This window comes from Sinocyclocheilus grahami, unplaced genomic scaffold (genome assembly GCF_001515645.1).
Source record: "Sinocyclocheilus grahami isolate Dianchi unplaced genomic scaffold, SAMN03320097.WGS_v1.1 scaffold291.1, whole genome shotgun sequence".
NCBI classification, from domain to species: Eukaryota; Metazoa; Chordata; class Actinopteri; order Cypriniformes; family Cyprinidae; genus Sinocyclocheilus; species Sinocyclocheilus grahami.
In genome coordinates, this window is record NW_015505470.1 from 826,589 (window position 1) to 847,958 (window position 21,370).

General features: G+C 37.2%; 2 protein-coding genes across 5 annotated transcripts in view; both read left to right on the forward strand.

Moving 5' to 3' along the window:
- The first annotated feature begins 1,610 nt into the window (after positions 1-1,610).
- On the forward strand, positions 1,611-7,982 carry LOC107600774 (transmembrane protein 136). The gene is made up of 3 exons (XM_016292740.1): positions 1,611-1,815; positions 2,737-2,939; positions 6,842-7,982. Exons 2-3 carry the CDS (start codon positions 2,744-2,746, stop codon positions 7,372-7,374), a joined length of 729 nt encoding a protein of 242 aa, XP_016148226.1. The 5' UTR covers positions 1,611-1,815; positions 2,737-2,743; the 3' UTR covers positions 7,375-7,982.
- A 564-nt stretch (positions 7,983-8,546) lies between these two features.
- The window catches only part of LOC107600769 (rho guanine nucleotide exchange factor 12-like), a 97,223-nt gene continuing 84,399 nt past the window's right edge, over positions 8,547-21,370 (forward strand). For all 4 annotated transcript variants that reach the window (XM_016292727.1, XM_016292728.1, XM_016292731.1 and 1 more), the window contains exon 1: positions 8,547-9,977. In XM_016292727.1, the coding sequence (XP_016148213.1) occupies positions 9,946-9,977 (32 nt within the window). In that variant the 5' untranslated portion in view covers positions 8,547-9,945. The remainder of the gene's footprint in view (positions 9,978-21,370) is intronic.

Genomic DNA, 21,370 nt, shown 5'->3' on the forward strand with positions numbered 1-21,370 from the left:
TCCCCACAAAAATTTTGGTCAAGCCTACTTAATTTTTTGTATTAGAGAAATCTAGTACATTGGTTATGCGGCACATTGGTGGTGGTTGAAGAGATTTCTATGTAAAGCGCTTTGAGTACCTAGAAAAGTGCTATAAAAATTTAACAAATTAATAATTAATTAATTAAAACAATCTTTTATTGTACTATTGATATTAATTAATTTGGTTATGGTGGAAAGTAAAATGGTCACCATGGCAACCACGAGATGTTTTTGTGATGGCATCACTTCTGAAAATGTTCAGGGTCCTAACCTGTACAATTGTACCAAGTTTCATGCTTTTATGAAAAAGTGAACATATCACCTCAAATTTTGCACATACCTGTATCACCTGAACTGTAAGTAGGTACATTTTTTTGGAATAAGTATCACCAAGCGACTATCAAAAAAGTATTCTATATAGTATGAACATATGTGTAGTAAGCGCTATATAAATAAAGGTGACTTGACTTGACTTGACTAGTTTGAATAATCCAGACCAGAGCATGTTGTCATTGTCATGAGATCCACCAGCATCAGTTCACTTCACTGCCATTCACAAATCCTCTCACGTTGCCTCGTGGAATAGTAAAGTGTCCATCATATGCTCACATCTGTTCATGTAGGCCTACTGTTAATTACAACAGCTGTTGTTTACGACAGTAAATTCCGCTCATTTTACTGTAGGGGGCTCTAAAGACACAAAAATGCACAGAACTACATGCAGTTGCTTTAACACCAGTGCAACCTTTCCATTACACAAAAGGTTCTTTATAGCGGAAAAGGTTCTTTAGGTTATCAAAATGTCCTTTACACTAAGAAAAATATTGTTCCTTTGAAAACTGATCAGTTTTTTCTGGAATCATAATATGTGTCACGCCCCTGGACACATTCTGTGTGTTTTTCCCTCTCCACGTGCTCCATGACCCAGTTTTCCCTTGTTAATTGTTTGAGTTCCAGGTGTGTGTTGTCAATTACCCCATGTATTTAAGGTCCTGTCTGTGCTTTCTGGTTTTGTCTGGTATTGAATGTTCGTATTTCCCCGTTACGTGTGTGTTCCTTGTTCCATGGATGTTAATTAAAGTCTCTTTGTTTGAAGTCAACTCCTCGTCTCCTCGTTCCTCGCTCCTCACAGTAGCCGTTCGTGACAATATGCTTTGTCTATGGCTTGGCTGCAAAAACTCTCTTTTGAAAGTGTACATGTGCATTTTTCAAACTCCACAAACTATTTTTTCTACAAGCAGTAATCTGTCCCTGTTTCACTGGCGCGTACAGTGACTATCACACTAATCCTATGTCTTATAAGTAACATCCTTCCAGCCCCTGACACAGTGACACTTCGACGTTGCACAATACTTCCCTCTTTTTGGCACAGTTCCCAATTCCCTCCTTACTACAGTCCAACTTGAATGAAATTAAAGTTGGAAGTTTATGAGGGCACAAATCACCCTACTGTTAGGCCATAGGATGGGCAGATGAATGGCCCATGAATGTAGTGTGGAATTTAGCCGGGGGTATATTGGGAGTGAAGAGTCTAATCTCATAAGAGGCTCAAGCCGCTTGAGGCCGGGTAGAGAAGAGGAAGTGAGCGATCAGAAGCATTGTAATTTTACACTGTGATTGTGTCTGTCATGTCACACCACTTTCAGGATTTTTCTGATGGGGTTGTCACTCGCAGTTGGATGTCCTGATGTGACGCTGCAATGCAATGAGAATGCAAAGGGTTGAGGAGAAGCCTGGAGCTACTTCATGGATTTACCAGGATGTTTAGGTCCTTACGCATGAGTTGTATCTGAGGTTGGTAAATGAGATTTCTGCAAAATGCTTTTGAGCAGTTAAGTCACTCAACTGAGATGATATTCAGCATTGTAATATGTCAAATTCAAAAATAGAGAAACATTTATCTGAAAGAAAATGTCTTGATTGAATGCAGACCATTATCATACTTCATAGTATCATACTATTATTATTATTATAATTTTGAATTAGTATATATATATAATTTTAATGAAAATGACAAATGGTGCTTTGGAAACTAGTTGAATAAAATTGTTTTTTAAAATATTTTATTTTATTTTATTTTATGTCAGTTAACATTTATTTTATTTCAATTCACAATTATTTTATTATTTTAATTTAAGTTAACTCTGATGCAGACTGAAATTTTAAGTATTTGCTCCACAGATTATTTATATCTTCTTAAACTTTCTATCTATTTTGTCTTTCACCGAGATTAAATTAATTAGTAATTTTGATCTCTTAATTAAGGAGCAAAATATTGTCAGATATTGTCAAATTACAATATTGTATGCAGACCAGTGTTATAATCACTATGAGAGTTCTTATTAATATTTTAAATTAGTTATCAGTTTATTTTCATATTTTCTGTTTTAATTTTAATTTTAGTTAAAGTTGTAGTAATTTTGCTGCATTTCTGCTTTAAAAAAATATGTATAGTATTCATTACGTTTAATTTTAGTGTTAGTTATTATTGTAAATCAAGTTACATGATACGAAAATGAAAAATGTAGCCTTGGCAACTAGTTGAGTAAAATATGTTTTAAAATAAAAAAATTCCAGTTAAAGCTTATTTTATTTCAAGTCGCGAAAATATATTTTTTATGGTTTCAGTTTTATTTAACTATAACCCTGATGCAGACAGGAATTTCAAATATTTGCTGCACAACTGTGAATGTCTTTTTTTATTTCGTCTTTCAGTGCAGAGATGCCTTTGATGATTGTGGAGATGAGCTGCAGTCTGATTGGCTGGCTCTTTCTGTATGTGCTGCTGTGCCACTTGAACAGTGAAAGAGATTGTGAGTGGAACTGCAGGCTGGTAACTCTGCTCCACGGCATCCTGATCGTCTGTGTGACTGCCTACATTGGCTTCATTGCTGGGCCATGGCCTTTCACAAACCCAGGTAAGTTGTCCTGTTTGGAAGGTTTTAGTCAAGTCAAGTCAAGTCACATTTATGTAGCGCTTGCTTTATACAATACTGATTGTGTCAAAGCAGCTTTACAGTGTCAACAGGAAAATAGTTTGTCAATAATGCAAGAGGACAAAAAGAGTCATTTTCCAGATGAAGTTGTAACCCTCTAAAGCCTGACATATGGAATAATATTTAGAAAAAAAAACATTTTATTTAAAAATGTAACACTTTACTGAACCTTTCAAACAAAACGTAAATGTACAAAAGTGTACTCAACCTTATTTGTTGAGTATCATATTGAAAACGAGAATTAAACCCATATTGGGTTTAACCCAAAGCCACCTTGTGGCCGATTTTCACCAAATCCAGTATTAGTTTTACAGTGGCATATCAATTTCTTCTCTTCCATGTCAGTCTGACACGGAAGAGAAGAAATTGTTGAATAAAGTCGTTTTCTTTGCATACAAAAAGTATTCTCGTAGCTTCATAACAGTACGATTGAAGCAGTGATGTCACATGGACTATTTTATCAATGCCCTTACCACCTTTTGGGCCTTGAACATGGTAGTTGCGTTGCTGTCTAGGGTCAGGAAGTGCTTGGATTTCATTTTTTTATGAATTAATTTGTGTTCCGAAGATGAAAGAAGGTCTTACGGGTTTGGAACGACATGAGGGTGAGTAAATAAAGGGGTCATATGATGCGATTTAAATTTTTCCTTTCTCTTTGGAGTGTTGTGGAGTGAAGCTCTTGGTGCATAAAGAAGATCTGTAAAGTTGCAAAGACTAAAGTCTCAAATCCAAAGAAATATTAAAAACAATAAGAGTCAGCCACACCTATCTAAAACAGCTCGTTCTAACACGCCCCCACATGTCTATGTCACAATGTGGGAAGATTTGAATAACGCTGCCCAAATGTTCACGCAAAGAAAGAAGGCGTAACTTTCATTCTCGCTGTAGTATTGTTGCTGCCGCCATGTTGTGAACGTGCTGTGTGTTTCGTTGTGAAAGCGAAACTACTTTGTTTGGTCTTCCAAAAGAGGACGATATCTGCTTCGTCATGCCTAGAGCTGATCCGTGCTGGTTGCTGAGGAAATACTACAACTTTGCGCTGTCGATCGCCGGATCGGCTTTCACCGTGGACGAAGCGGAGTCTAGCCCGGGGTCGTCACGTGCGGTTGCCGCAAGCCCTCCGGACGCTCCTTCGTCGAATCCGCCACCTCTGCTCACTCTAGCCCTCTGGCCGTTCCTCACTTTATCCCCCGGCCTCTGCTCACTCAAGGCCATCGTGTGTGACGCTGTGTTTCGTTGTGAAAGCAAAACTACTTAGTTTGGCCTTCCAAAAATGGACACGACTAGAAATCAGTGGTTAAGTTGTATTTACAACACTGTTCCAGAACACTTCAACCCAAATATTCAGATGTGTGCAGCACATTTTATGGAGGACTGTTTCCTGATCCTGGTAGAGTAGACTACAATGCTGGCTGTAGTGCCATCTCAAGGGGTTTAACCCAAACAATAAATATGTTGACATATTTGATAATGCATATATGACTCATATACTGTATGATAAAGGAATACAGAGCACCTCAGTTTTATTCCGACGCCCAAACTGAATAAAAATATGCAATTTGTTGCAGTTACTGTGTTATATGGCCAAAAAGTACAAGACAAATAAAAAACTGACCCTAAGCAGCACTGTAATAATTAAGTTTTTCAATTATTTCCATAATTCTGGAGCAATAAGGCCTTAAATCTTCTTTTTTTATATGAATCCATGATTCAGGCCCTACAAAATATGCCATTTGTTTGATTTGCATGAAACTTTGCTCATATCATCCCCAGACACTCATGACAATAAGTTATTTTTGAACGAAAGAATGTTGATGTGTTGAAGCATTGCAAAGATATAAGTTAATTAATTGCCAAAGCAATGCCCATTTTTACGAGCTGACCTGTATCTGCTGTATGTAATGTCCAAACTTAACAAAACTTGACACACATAGACAACAGGACATTCTGAGGATGCACAAGAAGTTTCGTAAAATTCTGCCCATATGGGGCGCTACAAATGAAAAATATCGTCCTCTTTTGGAAGACCAAACAAAGTAGTTTCGCTTTCACAACGAAACACACAGCACATTCACAACATGGCGGCAGCAACAATACTACAGTGAGAATGTAAGTTACGCCTTCTTTCTTTGCGTGAACATTTGGGCGGCATTATGCAAATCTTCCCACATAGTGACGTAGACATGTGGGGGCATGTTAGAACGAGCCGTTTTAGGGAGGTGCGGCTCTTAACTTTTATAAAGAATATCTCTTTGGATTTGAGACTTTAGTCTTTGCAACTTTACAGATCTTCTTTATGCACCAAGAGCTTGTAACACTCCAAAACTGAAATCGCATCATATGACCCCTTTAATTACTCACCCTCATGTCGTTCCAAACCCGTAAGACCTTCTTTCATCTTCGGAACACAAATTAAGATTTAAAAAAAAAAAATGAAATCCAAGCACTTCCTGACCCTTCATAGACAGCAACGCAACTACCATGTTCAAGGCCCAAAAGGTGGTAAGGACATTGATAAAATAGTCCATGTGACGTCAATGCTTCAATCGTAATGTTATGAAGCTACGAGAATACTTTTTGTGTGCAAAGAAAACGACTTTATTCAACAATTTCTTCTCTTCCGTGAAAAAATTGATATGCCACTGTAAAACGAATATGTGTACTGGATTTGGTGAAAATCGGCCACAAGGTGGTGCTATAATAGGGAACTTTACCTTTTAGCTAATAACTCAGCAAGCAACCAGGTGTAACAAAATCAAAATTCTTCTTTTTTTCTGCATTCTCACTTTAAGTCCAGACAAAAGAAATTTAATTAAATGCACAAAACCAGTTTATTTGTACAATTATGGTGCACTGGTAATGCTATTTATTATTATTATAAGGGGTGCAAGCACCGAAGGTGCTGGAAACCTGTTGTCCTTATACAGATTTTTCTCTGCTTCTTCTTTGTTTTTCGGCCATAAAAATAAATGGGCATCAGAGACCATAAATCATAGAGATCCCAGAATCAGCAGAATGGCTTCAAACATGCACTCAGGCGCACAGACACATTTGCCCAACACTAGGTGGCACTATAATAAGCCAACTCACGTTTTGGTCCATAACTCTGGAACCATGGAACCTCTGGAAGTGCTTGGTTCAGTTCATTCATTTTGAAGTGTTGGTGGCAGATGGCAGTAGATGTTTGGCCTGAGTTCATGTCAGGGAGCTCTGGGGCCATAGCAGCTTTAGAAGTAATAGAAATGACTTTTTTCAGGAGCCTAAAGAGCAGAAATGTTCCATAAAACTCTTTCAGGGAACAGTGCAATATAAATATTAATATACATTTATTATACATTTTCTAACAAAATTTCTAAATTGTCATAGAAATTCTTACAAAAATGTATTACAAATTTTCTTATGAATTTTACTCACAAAATGTTTCAATTTTCTAATTTACAAATTTTTATAAGAAAATGTATCTTACAAAATGTCTTATGAATTTTCCTAAAACATTTCTTATCAATATTCCTACAAAATTATAAATATAAAAAGTAAATCTAAATATAAAAAACAGTATATAATAACTATTATTTACACATCCCCAAGTAAGTAATATCATCAGACGCAAGTATTGCTGCTTCAAGTCATTCAAGTCAAGAAAACTGACATGTAGGGTCTTATTTATTGAAACAAGTTTAGAAATTTCAAGAGGGTTCCCAGTATTAATGTTTAGGGTAAGGGCTTTGTAAGGAGAATATGCAAATTAAATTTAAATAATTCTTAAATAATTCTTCAAGAATTAATTGGATGTGATTTTTGACATCTCTTCCTCTTGTTTCCAGGCACTGAAAACACATCTCTCCAGATCCTGGCTCTTGTTCTCAGCTTAGGATACTTCCTCTTTGACATGGCTTGGTGTGTGTATTTCCGCACTGAGGGTCCGGTCATGCTGGCCCACCACACCATGAGCATCCTCGGGATGGTGCTGGCACTAGGGCTAGGTGAGTCGGGCATCGAGACCTGCGCTGTCCTCTTCGGCAGCGAGATCACCAACCCGCTCCTGCAGGCCCGCTGGTTCCTCAAGCGCATGGGCCGCTATGACAGTTTAGCTGGAGATGTGGTGGACCTGCTCTTCATTCTTCTGTTTGCCTCTGTGAGGATTGGTGTTGGGAGTAGACTGCTTTATTGTGAATTAGCCTCTCCGAAGCCATCGCTTATAGTGAAAGTTGGTGGGGTGGCTATTTACACTCTCTCCTGGATCTTCATGATAGACATTGCACGTTTTGCCTGCAAGAAAACTCGCGCCAAATACAGGCGATGGAAGGAACAGTACAAGCTGGAAGAAGCTAATGGACATGCTGTTAAAGTGAAATAGGCCTTTCTGTGCATTAGGACTGGGAAAAGTGGCATTTTTGCTGATATACATAGCTATATGTAGCATTTTGTTATTTTACAGGGTTCCTTTTTAATGGACAGAGATGAGCTTCAGTGATATTTGGAAACTAAATACAATGCTGCTCCAAATTAGTTATTCCAAATGTGTAGGCTATGACTTACCTAAAGCAAAAGCTTTTGTTAGAAAACAGAGCCTAAACTGGAGGTAGGAAGCCATATGTATGTGAGCAGAGGAATTTTGAAATGTAAAATGTGGAAAACTTTTTTAATGATGAAAGAGGGCTGTTTTGGGAGTAAAGAAGAATGTGGTACCATGCAGATCTTCTAGACAGTATGCTGCATGAGTCCATATGAATAAAGACTTTTTTTGCACAAACAAAATACTAAAGATAAATTTGTGGATTCAGATGAAAAGTTTAGTTTTTAACCACCTGCTTATTTGTTGGTCTGATTATTAAAATAATGTGCTACACAAGAAATATTTTGTCAAAAATATTATCTGGGGCTACAACTTGTGATTGCTTTATCATCTCACATCTGCAAGTATTTTTACAGTAGGCCTAGCCTATATACAGTATACATACATTTTTATTGTCAAATGAAAAAAAATATCTCTTTAATTATCTCTGTTTACATATTATTTTAATTAGGGATTATTGCTAAATGTTGTTCACTAACATTGAAAATATGATAGTCATCAATCGCTTTGAACTCTTCTGAACACTGATCATTTTTATAGTTGGTTTGGCACTGCGGAACCACCAGTACGAATAAACCGCTAGGTGGCGCAAAATATTTAAATATGCTCATTCTGATAAATATTGACAAATAAATCACAGCTTTATTGTATCAATCAGTCTGTCTTTCCTTCCAGAATCTGTATTTTTCTGTATTGCTTTTATTCTTAGTTTCTCCTAATTTGATCTTATCATTCGATTATAAATGATAATTCATTCTTCGTCAGAATGTGTCTTTAACATAATGATTTTGTTTATTCATTGCAGATTCTGGCTAATCTGTAAATCGCCTTGTTTGATTTACTGGTTTAAGTGAGTGAATAATACTCCTAATTTACTGCCTACTAGTTGTCAGTACTTTCCCAATGACAACTAGTAGGCTAGTCTACAACACTTGGGAGGCGATAGTGCTGTTTGCGGAAGGATACGGCAAAAAGTGGTGAAGCGTCGCAGGCGGAGGAATCCGGGATGTGACTTGACTGAAACTCGGGAATTATCTGGATTTTTGTGATTTCTTCTTAATCGTTTATCATCTTCGTACAGCGCCAAACTGACACATGTGACAACGCGCTTGTATAGAGACGGAATCCTTGGTGTACAGATTTTGTTGGAAAAAGACCGGCTAAAAACTACTGAATTTCGGAAAACATGGAGACAAGAAGGGAAGGACCCGACTAAACCAAAGTTTCCAAACAACTTATTCCAAGAACAGAGGGAATCCTTGTTCGCGAGACGAAAACAACGTGTTGCACATCCGTCAAGTTTGGATTGTATTTTACTGCTGCTTTGAAACGAAGCTGTTTTGAGCAGAATTCCTGAACTGGGAACTATGCCCCGCTGCCCCTAGAGCAAACATCAAACGATTTGTAACGTTTTCTCCCGATTTCGCAGTGGAAAATATGGGAATTCTAGAAATTGAACTAGGTAGGGAAGGAATTACAATGAAAGGTTGAACCGTGTGGATGCTTTAATCCATCCTTTGAGTGAATTCCCCCAGATTTTCACACATTTGGAGTGGCCAGGATACGTTCTTCTGGAGAAAAAGTCCATTCAGCGTGTAAGGGGCCTAAAAAAGATGTATATTTAGTTAACAGGCTTACTTTGCACTGCCCATTCAATTGACGGTGTGGTCTGTACTGCAAACGGACGGTTTGTGCAGCAGTGAAAATCCCACGTTTGAGATTAGGTTGAGTTTAGGAATGCCGAGCTGGAAGTATTTCAGTGGGGGAAATGATAGAAAGCCGTCGAGATTTACAAAGTAGAGCTGGAGCGAAGAGCTTTTGGACTGACGCGACATGCAGCCGGACAGTCTCCTTCATTCGTAAGGCAACACATTAACAAAAGATTGTTTCTCTGGCTTTACTTCCAGCCGAGCTTTGGGATTGACAAAGGCGACTGTATCCAGACAGAGGCGAGGGGGAAGCCTGTCGGTCTGTGGTGGCATTTTGGCTGGGAAAATCATGAAGCGTCTCAGACAACAGAAAGAGTTTTTCTCCATTGATCATCTATGTGTTTGCGTTTAGCATCGATTTCCTTTGCTAACTCTTGTGTTGTGTAGCGCTACAGTCAAATGACACCGACTACTGAAACGCAGACAAACCGTGGAAATATCAAACATAAGCTTGTTTGTTTCTGTTCTGTTCAAGAGGAGACTTTACCATTCACATCAAGACGGAACTGTCAAAATTGAAAAGTGCCACCCGGCTGTTGTTGTTTTGTGTTTCTTTTATTTATTTTTTCAAACACAAAGGTGTTTTACCATGGTAAAATGCTAATTGGATAAGAGCTGAAGAAAATCAAGAAAGGAAAGCCCAATGAGCGGCACACAGTCCACGCTTGCTGAGAGGTAAATTATGACCTATAATATTTACATGGTTGTGTTTATGATAATGATAGTGATCTGTCTTAGGTTTATGACTCTGTTTATACATATATATACGTAACCAAAACACTGTACGGTTGAGATAAATCTGCCACCCTTCAACAAAATATATGCTATACAATTCACTTACAAAGTGCCATGGTAAGACCCTGATGTTTGGACATGTACCATAGTAATACCACGGTATTGTCGGGATACTAAGTAAAACCTTTTGGTATATGAATAGTTGTCATTCACTATCATATATCAAAATACCATAGTATTAACATGCTTCACCATGGTACTGCTGTCATAGTACTTTTTTTTTTTTATAAAGGTGTTGTCTTTAAAAGCTCAAATATTTTCAGAAATGTACTATGGTACTACCAGGGTTTTGGTACCCCATAGTATTCTTTGAAATACTTTGTAGTACCATGTAAGTACCATTTTACAAGTATTTTATTGTATTAATAATTTAGTATTCCAATACACAGCAGTGTACCATGGATTTGCAATTACTGTACCATAGTACCGGTGCTGTTTATATAATTCAAGTTAGTCACCTGTTGAAATGGGTGAGTAGAAAATCAGAATAAATATCCCCATATAATAGAACACTAACAAATTGAATGCTGAATCTTAAAGAGCATGATGGGTAACATTATCATAAGTGTGATGCATTTTTATTTCAAGACGATGCATTTTTATTTCAAGTCATTCTGTCTGGTCTTTTATGTGTTGCTAATATGTTTCCCACAAATTAGTCGAGTTGATAAGAAAACTGATAGGTGACCTTATGACCTTGCAGCACAAATTTACTTGTCTATCTTTCAGGTAAACTCAGTCTATGTGAACATTTTTCTAAGCAGACACATTTTGAAATGTGCTGGTCACTGTGTGGTATGTGTTTTGACGATGCATTAGTCACTCAGAAGCCGGAGGACTGACTGATGTGCGTTTGTTGCGCACACCTGTGAGCACACAGCTTGTGACAGGAAGCACTTTAGATATGCGGTCAGTATGTTGCTCCAGGTATCTCGCTGTGCTCTGCTAATGCTGCTCTTAAGAGCACAGCTGGCCTCGATGTGAGACTCTCTTGTTGTGGTTTTCCACCTCTTGAGTTGTTACCTGTATTACACGACCAGGCGCACACATTTCAAAGAACAAAACACAGAAGCATGCTGGGTAAGCTAATGTGTTGTCATCTGTGTGCAGAGTTGTGCCTTGATGCATGTGGCGACACTTCTTTGTTTTCACACTCACTCTTTTTTGATTATATCCATCGTGCAAACTGCGTGAATACATAAGAGGTGTGCAGCAGGGCTGAAGCTCTCTCAGTTCAGTGTCAGAATCTGAGCAGGGTATAGCTGGTTTTGTAAGGTGATGTTCTGTGATAGTGAGCAGGAAAGACAGGTCGTCTCCTTCAGAGGCAAGAACAGGCTGTCTGCTCTCAGGTAGACATCACCGTTTGCTGTCAGTGATTATCAGATGGACAGTTGTTTGTGTTTTTTGAGACCTATTTATTTTGAAAAGGAAAGTTCGGATAAGCATCAGTGTTTCATGTGTAAAGATTCTTCTTACAGTAATCTGTATTTATGTTCATTGCTACTGAACCTTTGTATTTTACCTGTGTATATTTGCGGTAGTTTTATACATTAAACTGGCTGCACAGAAATAAAAAAATGGAGTCCTTTAAAATCCTGCTCAAATGGTGGTGTGGTTGCAATTAGGGCTGGTTAATCGAAATCGTCATAAAATCGCGATTTGAGCGTGCGCGATTTCTAAATTGCTTTATAGCACGATTTTCCACGCCCCCGACCTCCCGCAGTATGCTATCTGAACCAATCAGAATGCAGCGCGCCTAAATGGAGCAAGAGAACAGAACAGACCGGGCGGACATACAAACGTAACGCCAGGTTCACACACTCCGTCTGTGGTGCGTATTTTTTCCATGCCCATGTTAATGGATCAGAGCGTTCACACAAATCGCAAAATTGATCAAAAAAATATTTTTTTTTCCATATCGCACAGCCCTAAGTTGCAATACCATTATAGTTTCCATTAAAATAATCGTAAACGATCAGTACTTTTACCCCAAAATAATCAGTTTATAGGGAAAAAAAAAAAAGTCATTTAAATTTCATAAATTGATTCAGATCTGTATTATTCTGAAAGATTTGGAAAGTAAATTACCTGCCAGTTGGCCAGTAGCCTTAATAAAAAACTGCAGATGCATTGCTGTTGCTGATGTAAATGACTTGAGTGAATCCGGCCAAATTACTGTGAACTAGAGAAAACAATTGTTGCGACTTGAGCATATTTAGCAATAAATGTGCCATTGCAAGTTTATTTAGATTATCTACATATTTTGCTCCAAACCGCCATGTGATGACACATACAAAATCCTGATGTGCCATCATGTTTTTAGTGATGATCCGAAGACTGAAGTCTGGAGTAATGGCTGCTCAAAAATTCAGCTTTGCCATCATACATTTTAAACTTAGAAAACAGTTGTTTTAAATTTCAATATTTCACAATATTACTAGTTAACTGTGTTTTTGCTTTAATGAATGCAGTCTTGGTGGGCATAAGTCTACTTATATTGTATATGATAATTATTTATGGCATAAATTAATAAGACAATTTTGAACTTCAGTCAAATTGTAAATCTGGGTCAGTAACACACTTTAAATACATATAAATGGTGGTGTTGGTGTGTATATATTCATAAATATAAATAGATGACCAAACCTACTTGATGGATAGACAGTGACTAAGATGTTGTATCAATGGCATTCATTTGCTGTAGTGGTATATTGATTTCCTCCACTGGGCAGCTAGAGGTTTGGCAGTGAGTTCAGAGAGCATGTTGGCATTTTTGGAGGAGAATTATTCTTGAGGCTGCTCTTGTATTAAAGCTTCTCCAGTCTTTCCTCTGAAGATGTCTCACCAAAGCAAAGCTCCACTCAGCTCTCGTCATTTGTCTGAATAACTGTCTGTCTGGCAGTAGCGAGTGAGTCAGAAGCCTTTTTCTCCTGGAAATATTTTGTACGTCACTACTTCAATCTCAAAGCTTCACAGAAGCATTTTATGTTTTTAAAAATAGTGCAGGTGTGAGAAAGAAACTCAAGATATGTATCTATTGTTTTTCATAGTAACACAACGGCTGTGTCCGAAACTTAAGGCTGCTGCCTTGATGACTAAATGGGTGGATTTCTTTTGTAAATCACCTAATAAGGAAACTAGGTTTAGACACCAGAGCATCATGTTTAATGATCTAGAACAGTGTTACTTATTGCACGGCAAAATAATACGATGTTATGATCATGCAGTCAATACAGATATTTCATAAAAACATTAAAAACAAGCAGGGCTGTAACATAACCCACTAAAAAAACTCACACCATGTCTACACCGGACGCGAGTGGCGCGATCCGACAAAGACAATAGAACCCAGTGATGTTGTCTACACTGGATGCGGCGCGATGAGATGCGACACGATCCCCATCAGTAAACTGGTGCCTCGTTCTATTTATGACGAACTGTACTGACACTACGTTCAGATGATTTGCAAAGTTGTCGCTTTGTCGCGTCAAATGTAGACAGACTTTTAGTGCAGCGTGACGCGGCACGACAACTGTCGCGCCCAGTGTACAGTAGACATGGTCAGACAGTGTCTGCTTTATTATAAATAATTTATATTTAAAAAAAAAAAAAACCTAAACCAGCGGCATTACAAGATGGAAATATAGACTAGAAAATATATTTTTTTCCCCGAAGAGTGAAACAAAAAGTGAAACGGCATTATATGGAGCCACTTAATGGTTAGCCGCTTGCTAGCGGTAGCCCGTTGCATTACAGTACATGAAAGTTCACTTGCCACATACACCGAGTAAGAAGAATGGCATCGTCGCGACAAAATACAACGAACTCATTATAATCAGTATTTCCCATTAAGATTACAGACATGTTCTTTAGACATCACTTTAAATATCTTTTATTGGAGATCAAGTCTAAAGCCCCGTTCACACTACAAGCGACATGCAACAGCAAAGCGACACAATCCCATTCATTTCAATGTGGAGCTGGCGATTTCCGGCGACACGAGCGACAGCGGCCATTGGCGACCGGATGGGGCGTGTCCAGCGACGCGACAAAGTTCAGAATCCTTCAACTTTATGCAAATGAAGAGCGACTTTCGGGAGTGACAGCCAATAGGAAAGAAGACAGTAGAGCTCATGTGATCGTTCTCCTCTCAGCGCCGTAGATAAACATACGCAATGGAAGAAAGTAGGCTCTGTTTCTCATTCATTTTTGTTTGTATGTATGGATTTAATTTAGATTTAGATTATATTTAGTCTTTTGACTCCAAAATGTTTGTACTTAGCGGCAAGAAACCTGATTCGCTGTCAAGGCAACCAGTATTGAGAACGCCCACTAGCAACCTCATCGCCAGACCCTGGTGACATGAGTCGCTGCTAATGTGAACGGGGCTTAGCAGAACAAGCTGAAGTGTTTGTTCACAAATTCCTGGCTCTATGTTGATGTGAATGTATTAGGAAATTGCAGCCTCAATAAGTGCATCTTACACTGATGTGTACAGTATAACGTCATGTAACATGTTTAATCAAGAAAAGCTTATAACAGGTTTTAGCTAAACAACAGTGTTTACAGGTAAAGTAACTAATTATTTGCATAAATTGGCACATTTAAACCTCATATACTTTATACTGTGTTTTTTATTCCACAGCATTCAGCTTAACATTAGATCAAAACAGGAAAAACTATTTTATAAAATAATAAATTTGAATTTTTTCAGCTTTAATTTACATTTTCTATTTAATTTGATAATACTTTAAATAGATTGGAAAACCTCTTAAAATATAATAGTGATAACTGGTAGAAATAATAATGGCAGAAATAAAAAATAATGCATATCTGTTGAAAAAAACTAATTGATTATGAAATCTTACCAGGCATATTGTCCTTTCAAATGACTTTTTTTAACAATAAAGAAAAAGTCTTGTCAGATGAAGTTCCTGTACAAGACCTGCAGGAACATGATCTTCACAAACCTGAATTTGACCCAGCATTTTAGCTCTTGGCTGTCTGTCATGATCTTTATTGAACGATTAGTTGTCACCAACACAACATTTTGGACAAATGGTTGGAGGGGAGCCATGCTTTGCTATGATTCTGAAAGATCAGACCCTCAGCACATGAGACATGATTGTGGGAAAGATACCATCAGGTACAGATCCTCGCTCCATATAAAGTTACATTGACACTAATCTTGCAGGTCTGCTGGAACCTAGTGTCTGACAAATCATTTTTAGACTCACATTCATGTGATGATTTACAACCAACCAGTTGCAAATGACATGGGACGTATTTGATATGAATCTGATTCATTCAATGTAGGGTTCAATCTTTTTCTAGTTTTATGGATTTAAGTGAGCAGAGAATGGAGAACATGTATGGAGCAGGGCCACCTGCCAAGCTTTTCCCAGCTAGGCTGGTTTTGTTGATGGAAGGCAGGCTTTGCTTTGTTTGGTCAGCTGATGGTCGGCAGCCCTAGTCAGCATTTTATGTGCCACTCTCATTGGCTGCACAGAAAATGTGTGCGAGCGTGTTTGTGTTTGTCTGTGAGAGATTGAGAAATTCTTGAAAAACAGATATGCTGAATGATGCTGTAATGGTGATCTCTTAAATAACATGGTCATCTTTCTCAATTTTTCTTTTCTAGTCTTCTACTTTTATTCAAGCTTTTAATTGGAGTTTTAATGGGAAGGAATCTAATTTGTTCAAAGATGCTAGCCATTTATGATTTCCAAATGTTGTATTAAACATTATTATTGTTTTATTACAGTAGTTAGTCAGAAACATTAACTATGCCATTATCTGGGCTTAAAGTTCTCCGTCACCGTGCTGGATCTCCGGTGTGCGGCATTTGGCTGTGGGAAAAAAAAGATAGTCGTCCTACATTTAAAAAACACTTGTGTTTATCACGTTCGAGTTCATGAGTTCGCCTACCAATGTATGAGAGGAACACAGCTTTCACTCTCAACCAAACTAACATTACTAGCCAATCAGAAGTTTTTGCTCTTATAAACACGAGACGTGCATAATAGTATTCAATTGCAGAGTCGCAGCTGATTAGGGCTGCTACTAACGACTATTTTTATTTAGATTAATCTGTCGACTAATTTATCGATTAATCTTAAAGATGAATTTCCCACAAAAAATCAACAATTTTACTTGGGAATATTGTATTAAACCAAATTAACCAAATTTCTATGAAATCCTTTTTTTAAAGCAAAAGTAAATTGCAACAGAGTGCAAGAAGCAAGTGTCCATCTCATAGTCCAAATCACTGAAATCAAAGTTCAGTATTATAGTGTAAGAATGACAACATATCCACGTGTTCTAGTCTACTAATAATACAATTATAATCAAAAAAACAATTTTTAAAGGAGTATTTACCAGAAATGTTATTTACCAGAATTTATTTATGTGCAGTATTTCTGAATATTTTTTATTTATTTATGTTTTTTATAAAATCAATGAATTGGAGATGCTTTTGATTATTAAAATGTTATGGAACCATTAAAATGGAATCCAGAAAATAATGGAAAACAGAATTTGGTAAAGATAAAACTGTAAAACTCAATTAGACAGGATTTCTGATTAATAAAATTTAATTTAACCATTAAAATAGAGTATAGAAAAATGAAAATGGAAAGAAAACTGAATTTGGAAATAAAACGGATTTCATCGGGCCCTATAATTATAATAATTTTTTTTTGTGGTGATAAAAATAGATGTAAGTGAACAATAGCCTTTAAAATGACTTAAAATACATATATAATAGCAATGAGGCAATAATAATTAGTTCAAATAAAGTATCAAAAGCAAGAAATCATATGGTTTTATTGAACAAAACTGTTAAAATACATAATGTATTATAAACAATAGAGCTAATGTACATTACGCATTACAACAAAGGCCTGCAGAGGGCGCCAACGGCCTGATGATTATTTTTACACATTGCTGTGCGATCTAATCCTTGATTAATATTGACCAAGCACCATTTCATTCAAATGTCCACTTAATCTTTAATATTTGGCCATTTCTTCAGGACAGAAATGCTATAGCCACTCTAATTAAAAGAATATGTGGACATCAAAACTTGTAAACTCAGAGTGAGGGTTTGAGCTTTTATTTTGAAAAGTTTGCGTAGATTTATAAATGATTTACCTTACAAATCTGATGAAATGGCGCACGTTGCATTCCCAGATAAACGTTAAAATAAACCCAAACTCACAAAAACATGCAGAGATGGAGTTTGAGACGCTCCACACATGTAAATGATAACAGTTCCTGTGGAACTACTGTGAACGGAGACGCTGTGTGATGCACGTACTTTACCTACACGCATGTAAATACAAACTTGTATAGTGGGGAAAAAAAGTATTTAGTCAGCCACCAATTGTGCAAGTTCTCCCACTTAAAAAGATGAGAGAGGCCTGTAATTTTCATCATAGGTTCACTGTACTATACTGTTACAATATGAATAATGTTTTGCATCAGTTCACGGGAGGCGATCTTTCCCTGGCCACGGGGTATTATGGCAAAAATGCCACTAAGTTGGACAAAAATGCTCCTGCACAAACAAATTAAATCTATTGCGTCTGTTGCTAACAAAGTGAAAATGAATAGAAAGTGTCGATTGCGGCATTATATTAAGATATGCTCATGTTGCACCGAATTTCATTTTAGGCGTTTTTACAGTTTTACGCATTCTAAGTAGAGCCCAACCGATATGGGTTTTTTGGGGGCCGATACCGATATTAGGGAGTAAAAAAAGGCCGATACCGATATATTGGCTGATATTCTTTGTGTAGGCTATATTATAGTACAGTATAGTCAAAAGTTTGGACACACTTCCCATTCGTGTGTCCAAACTTTCGACTGATTCTGTATATAGAATAGGCTACAGTATATAGCCTACATTAACAGAATATATATACATAAACACATTTTTTGCAATGATAACTCAAATGTGGTGATCAAACACTTATAATGATGTGACAAACATAGACCTATGTAGTGGAGGCAGGGTATTTAACAATTTAACAGTAAACTTTATTATTCAAAATGAGTCTGACATCAGTGCACTTAACAGTAAACTTCACTTATTTTTAAATAACTTAACACAAATAGAACAAAATATATATAACTTTAATTAAGAAATTAAACAAGGTAACTGTGTAGGGCAAGCAAGCTACTGCCAAACATACAGGGGCAAGTTTATGCAGGAAGCACAGCTTTTCCAAATGTAAACATCTCAAATGAATAAATAATAATAATTAATAATATTTTTTTTTCTCACAAACTCTGTGTTGTGTATTTTCTGGTAATCAAATGAACATGCAGAACATTCGTATTTAAATCGTCTTTTTGCAGTTTAATATTCACAGACACCGTCTCTCTCTCTCTCTCTCTCTCTCTCTCTCTATATATATATATATATATGTACTGACCTGTTTTTTTATTTATTCATCAAAAATAAGACAAATTTCATGAAATTCCGCGTTATACAGTACTTTTTTTATAAGTTTTTATGACTGGATTCCGCCCATGTTTTCTGCATCGTGGAAATCATAGGGCCCTACTACTGTAGCAAACGAGTATGATAAGCTCATTGTGGGAGTGAAAGACGTGAGAGTGAAACATTGTTGTTTATTTACTTAGCATTGAGTCTCTCCAACTAGGTGTCAACGTAACGTTAAATTACCATTCAACAGCCTCAAGCCACCACCGCAGTGCCGTCTATTGGACTGCAGAAAGATACTAACTTTTCAATCTGCTACGTTACTGACTGTACTGACAAAATATGCTGACACCGTGTCTGCGTCGCAACAGGATGCGACAAAGCGACCGTTGAAAGTCATTTGAACTTTGTGTCAGCACATCATAAATAGAATGCGGCATCAGTTTACTGCATCCAGTGTAGACAACATCACTGATTATAATAGGTTCTATTCTACACCGGATGCGAGTGGCGCGTCAAAATACAATAGAATTCTAAACACCAGCACTGACTGAGTGGCCGCGATCAGCTCCGGTGGCTGTAACACAGGCTTTAATGTGCCGCAGACACATGCCGTGATGCGCAGATCAGCTCTAGTCTTTAACATCACTGAATCTGCTGTTAAAAATGAGCCATCCATTCATCATATCATCATGCAAAACTAAGAATTAGAATCATTGTAATATGACGATCAAATATAGGTGCGGGTGGATAATTTGAAGCAGCGGACTCGGGTGAAGTTTGAGCTCATCCGCGCATCTCTACACTACACTGGCCTGGGTCGCCAGTAGCAAACAATGGAGCACGCTCTGCTGGACAAACTAAGTAATTACACCATTCAGAAGCATTTAATCTGCGTTATATGTTCTGTAAAAAAAAAGTTAATATCGACGGCATATTCGCCGATACCGATATACCGGAAGGCTCATATCGGCCGATAATATTGGCTAAAAGATATATCGTCGTGCTCCTAATTATAACCAATCACACACGATTCTGTTGAGCTTAGGAATGCAATGGCCAATCAGAGGCATTCAGATGAGTCATCGCCGAAACTCATCAGCTTTGTTGAGTGCGCGCGTGTTCGCTGACTGAAATCTGGACGCTTGCTAATTCTCTCATCATATACAACAAAACGCAGATGTACGTACAATGCAAGTAAGAGATTAATTTCGTAGTGTAGACCGCTTCAGTGATTATAACGATAGTTTATTTTTTTTGAGAGTGCTTAAAATCGCGATAGATCAAGTTTAGTGATAATGTCACTTTCTGTAGGCTATATAATTTATTCGCCATTTGAATAACCGTGGAAAGGAAACGTTATATAATTATCAATTTCTAATGTTTTAATTAAATTGAAATCACGTTAAATACAAATTCAGTCCCATTAAACATTTTATTAGCTTACATGACACCCATGTCTGGTTCTTGCCTAAAAAGACATAATGTTTTATGCCTTACCTTGGAGTTGGTTCACCCTACGCCTATGGGTGATAGCATGAACTGTTAGTAATGACCCCATTCAAGATCACATAAATATAGACCTGCATTCTTGAACATTTCACCTACAGTAAATACAAATGACATGAGAAAGGATGAGTAATGTATGAGCAGTTCCACATGGTAATTTTGGCCCATTTAATTAAATACCCCCCTCTTTAGTGTGTCTGACATGCCTCAGCTTGCTGAGTAGATAGAAACCTGTACTAATCGTGGCCCACACCCCAGTGAGCCAGACACTGAAGGAGAAGAGTTCACTCACAAATGCGCTTTATTGTTCATTTCGAACTCACTTAAAGAATTTAGTATAATTTTAGCAGAAAAAGTTGTATAATTTTGATCATGTTAATGTAAAAAATCTTGTGTAATATAACTTGTGTTTGTTTGTTTGCTGGTTTTTATTGTATTTGTTATACTTGTATTTTTTTAAATTGTTTTTGCCATGATTATAGCCTTAGATGCTGACATGGCATTAAATAAATATATTCTACTACTATTGTTCATTTCTGAATTAAAAACAAATGTGCTTCAGAAAGCTTTTGATAATACAAAGTATGATTGAGTAAACATGGGCTATTGGAAAGAGTTGGGAGAAATGAGAAAAACAAATTAGAGAGATCTCACTTTGGTCATAGTGAATCATGGCACATAGCAGAAGAATGGAGCTTGAGTACCGCAGGAAGTGACACAATGTCATGGCTTTAAAAGTTGTGGTGATTTAAACTAGACTATTAAATACTGGGATTTCTTACAAATGGCGCTCCACTGAAGTATGTATGCAAGCATAACAGCGTAACAACAACATGAACAAACAATGAATGAACGACTGTATTTTTATTAACTAACATTAACACATAAATAAATAGTATAGTAATTATATATGTTCGTCGTCTTGTTATTGTGTTGGGTTTGTATACAGCGTGCAAGCTTTATGCGCATGCTCCAAGTCGTCTTCTCCGTTTTTAGTGTATCTCTGTGGCAGAATTACAGCGCCACATACTGATCTGGCATGTATGATCCACATTGGGTACAAGAAATAGATGCTCACAGTTGAAGACGTCATCGGAGAAGCGATAACCTTTTCCTTTCTTGCTCTTTCGGCTGAATTTTCAGTGCATCACCACAGTTTAGGGACTCAAACAACTTAAAGGGTTCATATGATGTTGCTAAAAAGAACATTATTTTGTGTATTTGGTGTAATGAAATGTGTTTATGCGGTTTAAGTAGGGCTGGGTATCGTTCAAAAATTTTCGATACCGATACCTCGACTTCGATACCGGTTCCT

Excerpts from the sequence above, each read along its gene's own strand:
- LOC107600774 (XM_016292740.1), top strand. The coding sequence starts at position 2,744 with ATGCCTTTGATGATTGTGGAGATGAGCTGCAGTCTGATTGGCTGGCTC. Across the intron at positions 2,940-6,841 it reads ATGGCCTTTCACAAACCCAG|GCACTGAAAACACATCTCTC; the intron begins GTAAGTTGTCCT and ends TCTTGTTTCCAG.